The sequence below is a fragment of the Strigops habroptila genome, chromosome 4, assembly GCF_004027225.2.
Source record: "Strigops habroptila isolate Jane chromosome 4, bStrHab1.2.pri, whole genome shotgun sequence".
Classification (NCBI taxonomy): Eukaryota; Metazoa; Chordata; class Aves; order Psittaciformes; family Psittacidae; genus Strigops; species Strigops habroptila.
The window spans coordinates 13,379,210-13,395,511 of record NC_046358.1 but is presented as its reverse complement, the minus strand read 5'-3'; the positions used below and the strand labels follow the sequence as shown (position 1 = coordinate 13,395,511).

The window sequence follows — 16,302 nt, the reverse complement described above, 5'->3', positions numbered from 1 at the left end:
AAAGGAACAGAAGAGATTGTAGCCTGGTTTAGCATAAGCCATGACAGCTTTAAATAAAGTAGCTACAGTACCACTGTCATCACCTGCAAAAGTGCAAAATTCCCTCTCCTTGTTGCATCACTAACACCAGTGTCACGACTAAATAGAGCTTTGTGGGAATGTAGCTAAAGGGCTTTCCTTGAGCTCTCAGAGATTCAGCCATCTAGCAGGCATGTCTATGCCCAAGAAGTAAAACCAGCCCACTGGCATACTACTTGTTCTTCACAAAGCTGCTCTTACCCTTCAGCCAAGCAGAGGATTTACACCCCTGGCTATCTTCAAAATGACTCATTCACCACTTCTTTCTGTATAATTAATTATTGAAGTAGCAGCAAATGGGGCTCCAAGTACTGCTGAATGCCAAAGCTAACTGGAAAATGAAAACCAGGAAATTGCTGGAGTGTGAGATTTCCCATCCAAATGCTGATATTAAAATTTCCCAACCAGCCAACAAGTCAATAATGGAAATGAATGAGGAAACAAAAACTTTCTGTGGATTTTTTTTTCAACAGTTCATTTTCAAGCTACACAAATATAGTGCCTTTTCAAATTTTAAATTAGAGGGTGAAGACCTAAATTAGCCGTTAGGGAGTGCTTTTGATCCAAAACTAACGTGGAATATTACTTTAATATTGTTTTCTCTCTTTACCTTTACAAGCCAAGATGCTTCCAAAGTGGTTTTTCACCCATACAGTTTTTAAGAAATAGAAACATTTTACTTGTTTCCTTAAATATATTTGAGGATTTCATCAAAATATTAAAAACATTATTCTTTGCTTTAATAATACTTCTTTTTTTCAAAAGGGAATATTTCCTGGTTTCCACAGGTTTGTATTTGACAGTTACCTAAAAGTGTAAGAAAACTGTCTTTCTCCATGTAATTTTACTAAATGTGTGTTTATTATTACAACAAAACCAAAACAAAATCTATTTTGATAGAAAATGTTGGCTAAGTATTTGTGATCCTTATGGTTCATTTTGTGGTCTCTGAGCAAGAAAACACACCCAGAGTTTTTGACGCAGCACACACAACGTGATCAATTAAGTTAATTTTCAAGAAACAGTAAATAAAAAAAGAAAATTTCAACTAAAAAAAGAACAAAATTATCTTAAACTACTTGGGTATTTCAATAGGATCATTCCAATTTCCAATACTTTGACTTCTTATGAGCTTTTCTGTGGGGTACAGGGGTTTTTCTCCCATCTTTTTCACAGCTAGATCCCATCTTCACTGGCACCTTAAGCTTACTGCAGCAGTACTGTCTGCCTGCAAATATTTGATCATCAGCAGATGAAAATACCCACTGAAATATCGACCTGCATATGAAGGCAAACCACCCAGGATTTAATCACAGCTGGAACCAGAAGACTGTCATGTTCCAGAAAGACATCATCTGTATTTGAGGTATATTAAGAAGCAGTGCATGATGTAAAAAACAAACCCGTAATAAAACCTAGACAGAAAATCTGAGAACACATATTAATAGCTAAACAAAATATGATACAAGGAAAAAGACCTATTCCAGAAGGAAGTCTCAATGAAATTACAGAAAAAATCAAAATTTTGAAACAATCTTTCTCAACCCTTCCTGTTCCGACTATGTAGCATCCCAGTCTTGAGACTGTTTTTCCTGCCTTTTCTGCAAACATCAGTTTCATAGCCATGCCTAAAATTAAGAATTAACAAGAATCTAATACATGGGTGCTGGGATAAGAGAGAATTGCTTTAATGGCATCCAAAAGAAAAGACTTAAATGTTTGCTCTTGGGGGTTTTATTGAACAGTGACACAAGGCTGACCTACAAAATTACTTCCTAATTCAGTCACTGTTCATAAGGATTTACAGATTTGGCATTGGTATGTTACATCTCCTTAAGCACATCACGAAGCTAAGTGCACACACCAGTCAAGGATATCCTCTAACAGGCAGTCACCACCTCCACCAATCCCATAAGTAACAAACAGAAATTGTCACCACTTGGGTCTCCAAATTAACACATATCCTGAGATTCATCTGACAGAGAGGGGGTTCCTTTTGGGAAGACAACCCCATCACTTGTATAGCCACAAGACAGTCAGGTTTCTCTTTGAAGGACTCAGGAGACTAAAGGGCTAACTTCGAGCTCTAGCTATTTATCTAATTACATATGTGACAATGTAAACATATTTGTTTACATGACACTGCTTGCATTGGAAGAGTTTCTAAATATATATTGCAAAGACTTTCTATCTTTGGAGCATTTAAAACAGATTTTGAACAGTTTTCCTCCATCTGAAGTGTACACAAAACCACAGTTGTTTGAGGCATTTGGGTCTTCTCACTTTTAACAGCTGAGTCAAGTCACATCATTTACAGTCAGATGCAAAGTTTTCCATTAAACCTACAGCAATAAACTCCCCGATCACAAACAGGAGCCGTGCTGCATCTGACTAGCGCACTCATTGGCACTGGAGTTGTACAAGTCAGACTGGGGTTTGTTGTTTTTTTTTTTCAATTCCATTTTGTGCATTCATTGCAGTATGGCATTTACAATTGTCTCCTCTTTTTCTGTAAGCTCTGGTGACCAACCACATTGCAATCTCAATACTTCATATTTTTCACTGCCCAACATTTCAAGTGCAGCTTCTAAAACCTCGTATCACGATCATGAAGAGATTTAAAAAAAAAAAAAAACACAACAAAAAGCACCACAAAAGCAAGCAACATCTTTCAGCAGCAATTAAAGTAAAATAGCAAAATGCACCTGTATTTGCTCCCATATCAGTTTCAAGGGCAAATTCAGTCAAAACTACAAGAGATTAAGGGCTGTGCCACGTATTAGATCTTCACCCTATTCAAGCTGCAGACAAATCTTCCTCTGATACCTAAGCAGGCTGAGTTGTACCTGAGCTTCATCTTTCTTACTGAAGTACTGCAATTTTATTTAGAGATATTCCCATACACCACCAGCCCCACCTGTCTTCTTCAGGAACAGCCACAAGTCTTCTGACCATAAATACTTCCATACTTCCAAAAACTGCAGAATCTGCTCTTCAAAGAGCTGGTTGCTTCTTTGCAATGTCAGGTATTGTAAGAAATTAATAAAAAGCATAGTAAGAACTTCCCAAGCAGTTTACTTACAGTACACGTCCACTCTTATGGACTTTATGGCTGGTGAACCCAAGCCGTTCTCAGCCTTGCAGTAGTAGCGTCCTCCTTGGTGTCGCTGGATGTTGGATATCCTCAGAGTTTCATTGAAGACACTCGAATCTTGAAATCTGTCAGAGGCACTTCCTGCTGTTTTGGTCCACCTGATCTGAGCAAGCACCAAAATAGATTGTTACTTTAACTCTGTAAAAGTGAGCAGAATATATATTTCTTCACGAAACTGAGAACCATCTATGCAGCAGCCAGGTTTTTATTGGAGGACTTTGAGAACTTCTCCAGAAAACTGAACAGCTCATGCTTAAAATGAAACACGCCATCCAAGTGCCTCTGAATGGTAATCTTGCATCGATCACCCTCTCTCAGAAATAGTTGATTACTTTTGATGGAAACACCCCATTAAAAATGAATGCTACTAGCAGAGATATGGAGCAGAACTCAAGCCACCATCAGTGACACACAGCAGGAACGGCTGCAGAGAAATTCCCGATAATTGTCATTGAAATAGTATTCGTGAAAGATGAGGGCACATTGGAACGCACCTTCAAAACAAATGATGGATTATCCTTTATCAACAATGAAATCCAATTTTAAGGAGTCAAATGATCAGTTGCTTGAAACTGCAACTACTACCATCTATTTCTTCAAATAGGTGGTTTGGTTTTTTTAATGTTGCTTATAGCAATTACAGATTCCTTTATTTGGTAATTATTTTCCAAAAGCAAAGACTTTTTAAAGGGAATATTTTAATTCCAGAACCATAAAAATGCCAATAACAGCCCAGCATAACCAACAGCTGCACATAGGTGGATACGCATATTGCTAACACCCATGCTTGATGACCCAAGTCCCTGCCTGCATGATTCCGTAGCCTACGCTATCTCCATAAAACACACCAGATGTCTAGAAACACCCCCAGATACCTCCTTCTCTTTCAGTTCACACTAATTCAGTGACCAGGACAAGCAACACCAAAACTGCTTTTTTAAACAGGAGGTTTTTCTTGCCTACAGAGGCCACAAGTAGGATACTTGCATAAAAAAGACTTTATGTCTCTTCTCAAGCTTCTCAAAGCTGTCTCTTCTCAATCCCATGCACTAATTCTATGCCAGGGTGAAGACCTGCAGTCATTGATATAAATGAGATTGACGCAAGACAAAATATTAAACATTTGGCTATTAGTCCCCAGACAACAGTCCCCAAACATTGTCCGAAAGTAGTGCAGCTGTGATTTAAAGAAAAGCATTTGGACACTGATCCACTGGGATCTGCTAGGCAGGCTGTCACAAAAAACCTTGAGCCAGTATTGGCTTGATTTGGACAAGGTGTTGCAGCCTTGGCAGCCCAGGCAGCGCAAGCCTGCCATCAGTAGCAAGTTCCTGTCTCCATGCCCAGTCAAGACTGAGCTGGACATGCTGTGCTTCCAGCCCTCGCTCACGTGAGGGAAAGTCCCATGGTTGAGCTGGGAGGCCTTTGGTGAGTATCAAGGTGGCCCTACGGATTGCCTTGGCTGGAGGGAGATCATTCCCCCATGGTGCAAAGATACTCAAGTTCCACCATACCCAGTCCTCACCCAGAACTGGAGTCTGGGTCACAGTAACCTGCACAAAAGCACAAGGTGGGCAGGGGTCAGCCTTTCTCTCATTGGGATTTCTCCTGGGCAGGAAGGATCTTCTACAAAAGGCTCCAAAGTGAAAAATTCCTGACCAGCTATAGCCCACATAAATTCTCCTCCCCTTGAAAGAAGCGCAGGCTTTGGAGGCTGAATTTACAGCAAACAATACTTCGAAACAGTTTTCATCTTTCTGTTTTGTTATATTCAGAAGCCCAAATGGCTTTGCCCTCTTGCCAGCTGACCTGCATAACTCTCATAAGGTTCTGTTGCTCTAGGATAAAGCAAATATGCCAAACTCCACATCTACAACATTCAGTTTGCATGTGAGAGAGACGCTATTAGCACTGCTATATTTGCCAGTCTCAATCTGTCGGTACTTCTATTCTAAACTCTTGGCTCCAGGGCTTTTTAAATCATCCATATAAATGTGCTGCAGGATAATTTTGGAACACATGCTCAGCTTCTGCATGCTGCAGAATACAATTTCATCATATACATTTCAAATGCTTGAGAAGTATTTTAAAACAGTATTTAAGATGTTCACTGAATCTCTTGCATGTTTTATTTCCCTTTATGTAATCAGAATTGCAAAAAAAAGGTGTTGTTTGATTTTTAATTGGAAAATAATTATAAGCATGACTTCTCTCTTCCTCCCATTTCTCTCTGACAAAAAGTTTCCCATAGAAGGCAGTCTGTGCTGTCAAAAGAACATTTATATGTTCTTAAATAATGTGTTATAAGTATTATCAGCATCTATGTAACTGGTAATGTCACATAATTTACACAAAAAATATAGCAAAGCTCATTTAGATGCTGTCAGTTATATCTTTTTTATAAATGCAAAAACATTCTCCCTCCACTGCATCCTAATGCTGATGTTTTATCTTTATTATTACAAATTTTAACAAAATTATGTTTGGCTAGTCAAGAAAACTAGACATTTCAGCTTTAACAAAATATATACACATATATGTTTTAGAGGAAAGAGGAGCAATATTAACAAATTAAATAATTTTGTAGTGTATGTAGAGGTCCCTGAAGAATAAAAGGAATATTGTCAACTAGATTCTCTCTTAGAATATATCCTCCAAGAATGTCACTGGTCTGATTTAACTTCAGTTCATTATTTACCTTTGCTTTAATTCAACAGATACACACTGAACTATGATGATCAATATTGCATTATAATTTATCGAACGCACTGTGAAGAAAGATGACTCTCAAACACCATTCTAATGCAGGAATCAAAAAACTGGGCACAGGAAAAGCCAGACATTGGAGGCTGAAAACCTCCTCAGAGAGGTCCCTAGTGGTTTCACCCTTTGCAAGCTCCAGTCCATGCTTTGGGGTGACCTCTAATAACTTTTAAGAGACTGAGACCTTCAAGTCCACCCTTATAGATGGAGCAACTCATGGTATGGCTCTAGTGCCAAAGCCTTCAGCACTGCTTACTGCAGTGACCTTCAGAGACACAGTCCTGACGTTATCCCATTTTCAAGGTGGTGCCTGGCAGCAAAGAGGAACTACAGGCTAATGAGACATTTTGGCAGGAATGAGTCTTAAATCATAGAATTTATAGAATCCCAAAGTAGCATCCATGCTGCGTTATAGCAGAGGATTCAGAAAGCCTCTGGATTACTAAATTTAAACAACAACAAAAAGCATTAGACTGCATATTCATATAGTTCAGATACTCAAGTGTTTTCAAATACCTTGGCACAAAACCTTGGCACAAAAAAAGTTGCTCACCCAGGTGCATTTTATCAGTATTTGCTATTCATAATCTGCTCCTTTGTTTGAAAACTCCAGCGTCTACTACAGAAGCAGCACTGCATACTCTGCATGTCTATTCAGATAGTGTGGATACTATAGGAAGTAAATAAATTCTGTTCCACCAAAAAGTCAAAGCCGTTCTTGCTTGTAATGCGTTTCAACTAAAAATTTACTTCCACACATCACAGCATACATGAATTGGACTAATAAATGTTAATCCATTACATAGATATGCACTCGCTGGCTTCTAAGGATGCAATTTTCCCAAGTATCCACTGTTACTCTGATGCACATCTGGAAATGCCACCCATGAATTGTCATTGCTCTGCCGTATAATTATTTGTCCAGATCTCTCTGGATAGCATCCCTTCCCTCCAGTGTGTCAACTGCACCACACAGGTTGGTGTCATTGGCAAACTTGCTGAGGGTGCACTCAGTCCCATTGTCTATGTCGCCAACAAAGATGTTGAATAGTGCATGTACATGTACCAACACTGACCCCTGAGAAATTTCACTTGTCACTGATCTCCACTTGGACATCAAGCTATTATTTACACACCGAGCCACTGAATACGCAGAAGTAAAAAATTATTTATGAACAATTCAATTAAAAATTATTAAAATTTAAAAAATAAGAAGTTATGACCCATGTAGAAAAATCATGACCTATATACTTGCCTGATTTGTATATGCCCATAAATTCTCTTACCATCAGAATCTTTGATAGTATTTTATTGGCTTAAAGAGATGCCCCGAGACACACAGTCATATTTCACCCTACAGCTTCACTTTTCCTAATGAGCTTTCCTGCAATTCAGTAGGAGTCACAGACTTTACACTTTTAGACTAAAAATGCAGATTTAAAAAAACCCACTGAAATCTGCCTAATGCAGCAACTGTAAGTAAATACGTTCCTTAAAATACACCCAGTGCCCGCACAGGGGGTTGGTACTGCATCCCACTGCCACTAAATTGCAGCCACTATCCTCTGACATCATGAAGAAAACAAGGATGAGGAAAACCTCCTGATCATTGTTATAATGCCCAAATCCGTGCCTCAGATTAAATGCCTCCTTTGTAAGCAAACAGCCATTAGAGAGGTCTTTGAAGAACTTCACTTGGATGTGCTGGAACATATCTTCATGCCTAAAAACATCAGAGCTTTTGGAAAAAGCTTTCTTTCCATTTTTCATGAGATTATTTTTGTTCTCAGGAAAGCAATGGCTGGGGCAGCAGCCACTGAAAACAAGAAGCACTGACCACTTTCATGATGAGCACAGAGGACATAATATACAAAAGACCCTTTTGGGGCCAGGAAAGAGAGACTTCTGCTCTTTTAGTTAAGGAAGCTATCTGAAGCCATTCTGAGCATATGTGTCTCCCCTGACCTCCTCCTCTGTTACAGAGGGTTTATAACCGCACTGCAGACCTCAGTGCCCTGTGAGGTACACCAAAGCTCATCTGAAATGGGTCAGCCTAGGGTCCTGCCACAGCCCTGTGGAGATTCCCATATACTACTCTGTTAGACAATGAACCAAAAAAACCCCAAAATATAAATAAAAAGAATACTCTACAGAAAACACTAAAGAGAGAGAAAGAGTGAAAGAAACAAAAAAATCTAGGAGGGCACACGGATCCAAGTTTTCATTGCCTGATACTAAGACAGACCATTCATGCCTATATGCAATAAGTGGGACACATGTTGGCCCAAAATTGCCCTTTTTTCAATGAACTCCCCCTTCCCTTCCTGTAAGCAAGCTGCACAGCCAAAAGACTGCAAGGCAGATGTAAATCATCACTGCAGGCATGGATTTTACACCAGACTTAACACGGGCACAGGTTCACAACAGAGAGCAAGTTGATCAACTCCAAGGTTTCTGCACAGAACTGCTTAACAACTTGGGCATGAAAACCATCACTAGGCAAATCCAACAGCTCCTTGTCTGAAAGGGTGCCCTCTCACTTGTGTCCACTTCTGGCCACAGAAAACACTTCTGCAGGGCCTTTTGATGATTCAAGGGATAATCAAATCAAATGCATACCTCCAAGGGTTTCTAAATATCCTTCTCTTGGCCACCTAAAACAAATCCCAGCTATTCCTGCATCATGCCTGTGAGACAGAAAGATACAGCACTGATCTAAAATGCCATTGCTCTGCAGGACACCACCTTGCTCTTACTTTTGCAAGGACATGTTTACTCTAGGAAATCTCACATGTGTTCACGAAGTCATCCTCACTATACATGAAAGGAAAGCTTTCACATGTCTAAATTACAGGATTAGCTACCCCTGAAGCTAACTTAAATGGGAGGGCAATGTTGCATTTTGATTTTTAGTGAACCCAGAAGTAGCATGATGCAGCATGCATGAGATGGAGGGTACAAACCATCTATCATCATTAGAATAGATATTGCTATGAATACACAACAGTGGTATGAAATTGTCTTCCTATTTATTTCATATTATCATATCTGAAATACTTGTCTTGAAAATGGGTTCAGATAAAAGTACTGTTCATTGTTCAAAACTCTCTACATGGAATATTAGAGTGGCAAAACAGCCAACTCAATGCAAGCCCTGCTTACAGTGAAAAAATCATGATCCTCTGTCTTGGACATGGCTAGAAAACTGTTATCTGTGAAATCAAATGAAGAACTGGAGAGTCTTTTGTTTCCAAATGTATCTCTTCAAGTTTGCAGTAGCCAAGATGCAACTGACCTTGGAAGACTGGCTTTCATTACTGTATGGACCGCTCAAACTTCACAGAAAAAAGAGAGAGAAGACTGAGTGCTGTCCCCAGGCTGCTGCCTTTGTGGGACAGCTCCTGTGCTTATGTTTACTCACATCCTAATGTTTCAGTAGGCTGGCATGCAAAATCACAATATTTTACTCATCTAACTAAAAGCAGCCTATGACAGTAACTGTTAAACATGAGGACACAATCAGTTCTGACTCGGTGCCAGAGAGCACAGAGAAATTGTTATTTTCCAGCTTGACTGCTATAACACAGAGGAAAAATACTTTTTTATTCGCAGCAGAGGAAAAATTGTGGTTATTAATTACAGAGAAAATAATCATTAAAACCACAAAGTTAGAAGCAATCAAGTTCACAGAAGAACTTTAGTGCTTTGTTCACAGTTCACTTTAGCCCAAAACACATCAGTCATAGCAATGCTTTGGCTGGAGCCTACGGATGAAGACTGTAGTCTTGTGACTCCAAAATGGTAAGTTGCAATAAATGAAAGGATCAAGAAGAATAAATGAAGACCTTCACATATGATAACATGAGAAAAACTATATCTAAGCTGACTATTCCTTCATTTCTGAACTTCCTGCACTTCTGCAAGACTGATGATCAATATAACCCAAGTTACTCAAGAGTTACCTAAGCCCCACTGGTGCAACCTGGCAGGAGTTTTATATGAACTGACACCCCGTGCACAAAAAAGATACATCTCACAAGTACACCAAGCAAAATGCAGCTTGTCCAAACAACACAGCAACTCCAGCTCATCATTGCATCAGGAAATTTTTATAGCAATCACGTGAAACATCATCGTATACCCCCATCACCTCAGGCCAAGCAACTTGCATGTCATATACAAGAGGGAACAGCTAATCATCTATTGCCAATAAAGAAAACAGCAGGCTTGAATTCTACTTTTAAGGCTGAAGACAGAAAACAGGTCAATATGTAGCAATGGGATATATATAAACTTCTTAAGCAGTCCAAATTTGTTTAAATTCTTATTAGCACTGACAGGAATTTCCCAGATGTGAAGGAACAGAATAGCCACCCAAAAAAGAACAGAGCTGGCAAGAAATCAGAGTTCTACACTTGCCACAAATTTCCCTCCTAAGCTGGCACTGATTTATGTACTATAAATGCTGCAAAGGCAGTTGTGGAGCTTTACCACAGCATAGCTCAGCACTCATTAGCTGAGGAAGTGGAGTCCATCTGAGATGGACTCCAGGAAGCAGACGTGGGGATGGGGTAGTCCAGATCTGCACCGAATCACAGAATCCACCAGCATGGTGGAGTAAAGTACAGAAAACATGCACTTTAGGTAAGGACATGCCCCAAACAAAGAATACACCTTTCCCCCACCACCACCCCCCCCCGGTTTTTTTTTTTTGGCCTTTCAGGTTATTTACAGTGCTACAATTTCAAGGCAGCAAAAGTTACATCACTATTCTTAAATTTAAAAGGCTCATGTCTTAGTTGTTCCAGCAGACTTGTACATGTTGTCATCAAAACCCTTGAAAATAAGGCATCTCACAGGTCTAAGACATCTGAACACTAAGAACTAAGAATCTGGCTTTGAAAGTGCAGAGGAAGGATTTCTTACACTCCAAGGCTGAAAACCTAAAGATTAACCACATAGAAGTGAAAAAATTTTAAGGGATCACTGAACAATTTAGGAGGAAATTAATAAGTGGATCCTGAAGATCATCAGATAAATTGGTAAAACAACCCTTCTTTAAATCCTTCTTATAGCAACTTGCTTAGTTGAATAAGTCCGTTTCTTTATGAAAAGGTACCATTGGGGAAACATCTACATACTTTCTCAAAAACTCTTTGAGGAACCTGCTAAATGATTAATTACAGCAATCCATTCTAGTTTGACTATAATGCTTTTCCTTATGAGTTTAAGATGTTTTACTGCCTCAAAAAATTAGCATTTCATACTGAAGAATCAATATATATTATACTATAAATATCTCTTGAAGGATGGGGGGTTTTCAACCTGTGTGGCAGGAAAATACCTTCTCTTGCATTAACTGGGAAAGACTGAGTTCAATGAATTTCAGAGAGTCTTGTTTCTACTGAGGTCATTGTCATTTTAAAATTGTCAACAGTTGCAGGACTTACAAGGGCCTTGTGTGGTTATGTCTTCCTAATGGGAAATTATTTACTATCCACCAACTAAATTATTCAAGGAGTCTCGTGAAATGACTGAAACATCTGTGAATGTAGTATTTTTATTCTTCTCTGCTATTTTTATTCAGCAGTATTAAATTGCTTCAAAATGAAATATGACTTTACATCTTCATAATAAAGAACATAATCAAAGGGCAGAACGAAGCAGACAGTACAATTTGAATTTCTAGTTATTAATTTTTATAGTGGCCTTCCGATACTGGTATACCATGTTAAACCACCAGAGTCATAAACACATCCTCATAACTTAAATGCATAGAAATTCATTCACGATAGTTTTTAAATTATTTAAAGGCTAATAAATACAAGATATTTTGTAACTTGTAGCTACTACCACTACCACAGAACTAAGCTTGGTGATGAGGCCACCACAGAACTCTGTGAAATACACACCTAGACTCTCATACCCCCGTGGACCAATCTAAATCATAGTACTGTTTTTCTCCCCAGTGACCGGGTAAGTTGCTATTGTTGCCATATAGCTACAGTAAATAATCCAAAATCCTTACAGTTTTCAAAAAGAAAGGCTGGTATAATCAAATTTACATGAGCTACAAGAGCAATGTGACTGTAACACAGCTGATAACCTGGAGGCCAGTCACTGGAAGAGCTATAAAGAGAACCTGGTCCAAGGACAAGGTGTTTCCAACGATGCTCTGCAAACATTACCTCCTAGGAAGGCACCATTCTGTGCACTTCTCAGAAGCCACAATTGCTAAAAAGGATAGGGAACAAGGAGGTGGTACCACAGCAATCCACATGCTCCATGCCAGTCCCACCACCTCTCTGAACTACCACTGAATGAAAAAGTTGAGAGATTTTTTAGTTGTATAAAGCAGAAAATAATCAGATAGATTATGAGTTTCACATTGTCTCTAACTGAAGTGTCTACAATTGGCCTTGGAATAAAGTCTAAGGTGACAGTCCCACTCTAAGGGTTATAACCCCAGGAAAACATTGAAGAACTGGCAAGAACGTAGAGAAAAGCCAGAGTACTCATTAAAATAACAGAAACATGCTCAAGAGTGCATGTGATAAGCTCATCAAATTTGCAGTATCATGAAAATCAGGGAAAAAAAATCAACATTTTTAAAACATACATGAGGGACTGAAATCCAACAGCAGATCAATTTTCAACATAAAAGGCAAAGCTAAGGCAGTAATCAAATGTATTAGAAATCACTTCCCATTTAATGAGCTTAAGATGTTCTATCTAAGATCTTCTATCCAAGATGTTTTACGAAATTCAAATCAGTGCCCAAGGACTTTCCTGGGAGTGATGGAGGTCTCAGCACAGATCCAGGGATGTGGAATCTCCTTTTTGTGCACACCACCATGAGCCAGCTCTATAGCCCAGACCATTGCCTGATACTGGATTACCACCACCAAGCACTTCTGCACAACTGCAACCACTATATGTCTTCAGTGTCTAAAGATGTAAAAAACCCAACCTATATAGCCTAAATAACTCTTACTAGCCCAGTTTTGCATGTTAAATACCTTACATGGCTGCTGGTCTTCGTTGCACGACCTTTTAGAGCCCGGCTTTACCCAAATTTCGTGCGCGCACACAGCCAGTTCCGGAGCAGTGCCTGATGCTGGGCATCATGCTTCACCCAATTTAGGGATGGGGATTTGGGAGGGTATTAGAGGAGGACAGAGGTGAGGAGCTGCTGTTCAACCACAGCAGAAGCAGGAGCGGGAAACCAAAAGCCACCAGTTCCCCTGTTCCCAGAATTATTTGTCTCCCTCAAGAGCAAAAAGGCACAAAAATGTGTTTCTGTCATTAAACTCAGAAGACTGGAGTCTAAACAGAGTGAGGGAAAAGTGGCTGCTAGATAGGATTTTTCTACTTTAGATTCACTCTTTATAATAAAGTCGCGTTTCAAAGTGACAAAGCCATTTTGAAATCCAGGCAGTTTAAAATTGATGCTTTTTTTCCTTTTCTAAAAATCCTTGCAGGTATTACTTCTGCTTCTCATTCTCTCCATTTCTACCCATTTCACTCCCCTGCAAGTCCCTTGGGAGAAACTGAATATTCAAGAGAAACAGCTTTACAGAGCACACCCAAAATGCTGTCAGAGACAAGTAAACTGATAAAGACAGAAGAGAATGTTTCTCTTCTGGTCTTTCAGTAATATGAATCCTGACTACTTCCTGCAACAATCATTAGGGGAGGTATTTTGGGGCAGACATGCAGCCTTTAAACTGACTGACAAGTGTCACATGTAAGAGTATCTGTGAATGAGAAAACAAAAGCAGCAATCACTGACGCCAGCACGGCTGCATGCGCAGCGAAGATAGCATTCCAACAGAAAGCTATTTCTGTGCAGATGGTGAACACTACAAAGCAGAGACCTACATACTCTTAGTAGAGATGAACCAGCAACAGAAAGAAAAATGCACTTGTTTTCCTTCTGCATGAGAACTAAAAAGAACCAACTTTGTTTCCAGAACATGCTCATACCTCCAAGGGCTCCAGTGCAAAGTTTTGCGGATCCTTAATTCTTTGCTCTTGCAAGAGCACGCAAGGCGCTGCCTCCCCTCCTCCAGCAAAGCTCTCCTGCAGACCCACACCACATCGTGTGCTCTGACAGTAACCCAGACACGTCTTTAGCCCACCTCTGCTTGAACAAATTAAATCCACCTAACTGAACATCATAAAACGCTGGGTTTAAATGGCTCTTTTTCCACTACATTATCTTCTGCAAATAGCACCGAGGTTATTGATTTCCTGCAATGCAATATCAGCCTGTTTACTTAAACTAGTTCCCATTTTAAAAACTTCATAAAATGTAATCCAGAAAAATCATGCTGTACTTCAAACACCGACTGCAGACTTGGTGCACGAAGAGACCGAGAAAAATCCCTTCTAAATATTGAAAGCTGATGACCACCAGGCTCTGCCTTTACATTCATGTTGCACCTTATCAGCATTTCCTACTGCACACACTGTGTTGTATCCCTCTGAGACTGAAGATGCACAGCCAACTTATTTCCAGTCATCTTTCTGAATTAAATGCTGAATCTCAGTGATCCAGTAACATTAGCTATGCTTTTATCTTCCTTCACAAGGAACCCTCGCTCATACATGCTGAATTATGCCTTACAATCTCATTCAGCTAAAAATGAGAGTGAGATCCTGAGATTTAACTTGCTTTAGCTGTGATGACAAAGAAAGGAGGTGGCATTTTATTTTGCTTGAAAGGTGGGAGAACTGGGAAAGGGGACAGCAGCAGGGAGAAAAGGAAAAAAGAGAAGAAAACTTGACAAGAGAGAGTTGGCAGCTTGGTGTGAAATGTTATCAACAGAACTTAAGGCCAGAAAAGACCAGCAGCTGCTGAGCACAAGACACAGATATTGCACCAACCCCATGGTTTCTTGTTAACATAAGAAATCAGAGGCACTGACTGAAATAATCAAACAGTAAGGTTTCTGGTTTTTGTTTTAAAACTTTTTCTTGAAAATTACAACATATAATTGTGTTGTATAACTAACAGTCACATCCAACAGGATGACACAAAGTCCAGGGCTCTAAACCTATTCCAAAAGAGAAAATATTCATGGTAATTAAATCTATCCATACCTAGTTCCCACAGTCATCAGATACAACCTTTTGATCAGGCAATTCCAAACCATTGGACATCCAAAGGCTGCACAATTAAGCACATCCAACCTACACACAACAGATGCTGGACCACAGACAGGACAAGGGACATCTGGGATCAGCCACGATGGAAGATCCTAGCTTTCTGCTTGAAACTGCCAGTCAGACACCAAAAAAACACCTCTGATGCCACGTTTTGCTTCTGCGTACACTTTCCCCTCCCCCTTAGTTTCAGAGGATGAAGAATTGGCGAAGTCTTTTCAGACAATGAAGTCTAAACCAGTATTAAACAATTCTGGAAAAGGACTGAGTCTCTTCCTCCCTGTACCCGGCACAGCTGAGAAGGGTTCTGGCAAGACCTTTGAAAAGAAAGTGAGAATGTGTTTGAATCCTAGTGACTTTAAAATTTTAGCTTATTTCCAACTCAGAACCCAAAAAGAAGAAAATTTATGAAAAATCCAGTAATAACAAATGGCATCCTTCACGTCTTGTTGAGCTTTCCTGGCATACCTTTAAATGACTCCCACAACTGCCAAGGAAAGGGATCTGGGAACAGTTCCCACATATCAAGAGAATTACAAACAGAGATTAAGGAAAAAAAACCCGAAAAACCCCAAACCAAAAAAAACCACCCCGAACCTTGTCCTGTTCAGCTTGCAACAAGAAATAAAAGGACAGGATTAAGGACTTGTAGAACGAAGGCTAAAGAAATCATAGCAATATCTAGCAACAATGAACTAAGATGATTTCCAAGGGTAAATCAAGATAGCTGCAAATCAGGGAATATTTAAAACTGGAAATGTTGATAGCACAGGGAAGAGGGGCTGCAGCCACTAATACAGCATTGCCAAATACGCAGTAGTGATCCATCCCCAAAGGCACTAATGCACTGGTAAGTTTCCTGAGGCTCTGGACATCTCAGCACATTTCTGCTGTATGAGCCTTAAGAGATTCTTGCAGCTGGAAAGGGCATGCAAGACAAGCTGGTTCAGCAGGGGAAAGCGCCTTGCAGGCGCTGGTGATGAGTCTTTGAGCCTTCACCCTACAGCCTCAGTAGGGCGGCCCTGACACTACGAGCCTGTTCTTGGTATATTAAAATTGCACTGTTGCATTAAAATAAAAAAACAAAAACAAAAAACACATCCACAAAACCAAAACCTAACTTTGAGCTTCCCCTTCAT

The 16,302-nt window shown here is 39.7% G+C and overlaps 1 protein-coding gene across 3 annotated transcripts in view; it reads right to left on the bottom strand.

The window, feature by feature from the left end:
- MDGA2 (MAM domain containing glycosylphosphatidylinositol anchor 2) overlaps positions 1-16,302 on the bottom strand; it is a 371,741-nt gene that overhangs the window by 210,463 nt on the left and 144,976 nt on the right. For 2 of the 3 annotated variants that reach the window (XR_003991066.1, XM_030483781.1), the window contains exon 3: positions 3,161-3,335. Coding sequence is in view for 1 of the 3 variants with exons in the window: in XM_030483781.1 (XP_030339641.1) it covers positions 3,161-3,335 (175 nt within the window). In the remaining 2 variants the exon portion in view is untranslated. The remainder of the gene's footprint in view (positions 1-3,160; positions 3,336-16,302) is intronic. The other variant, XM_032919889.1, reaches the window with a different exon arrangement.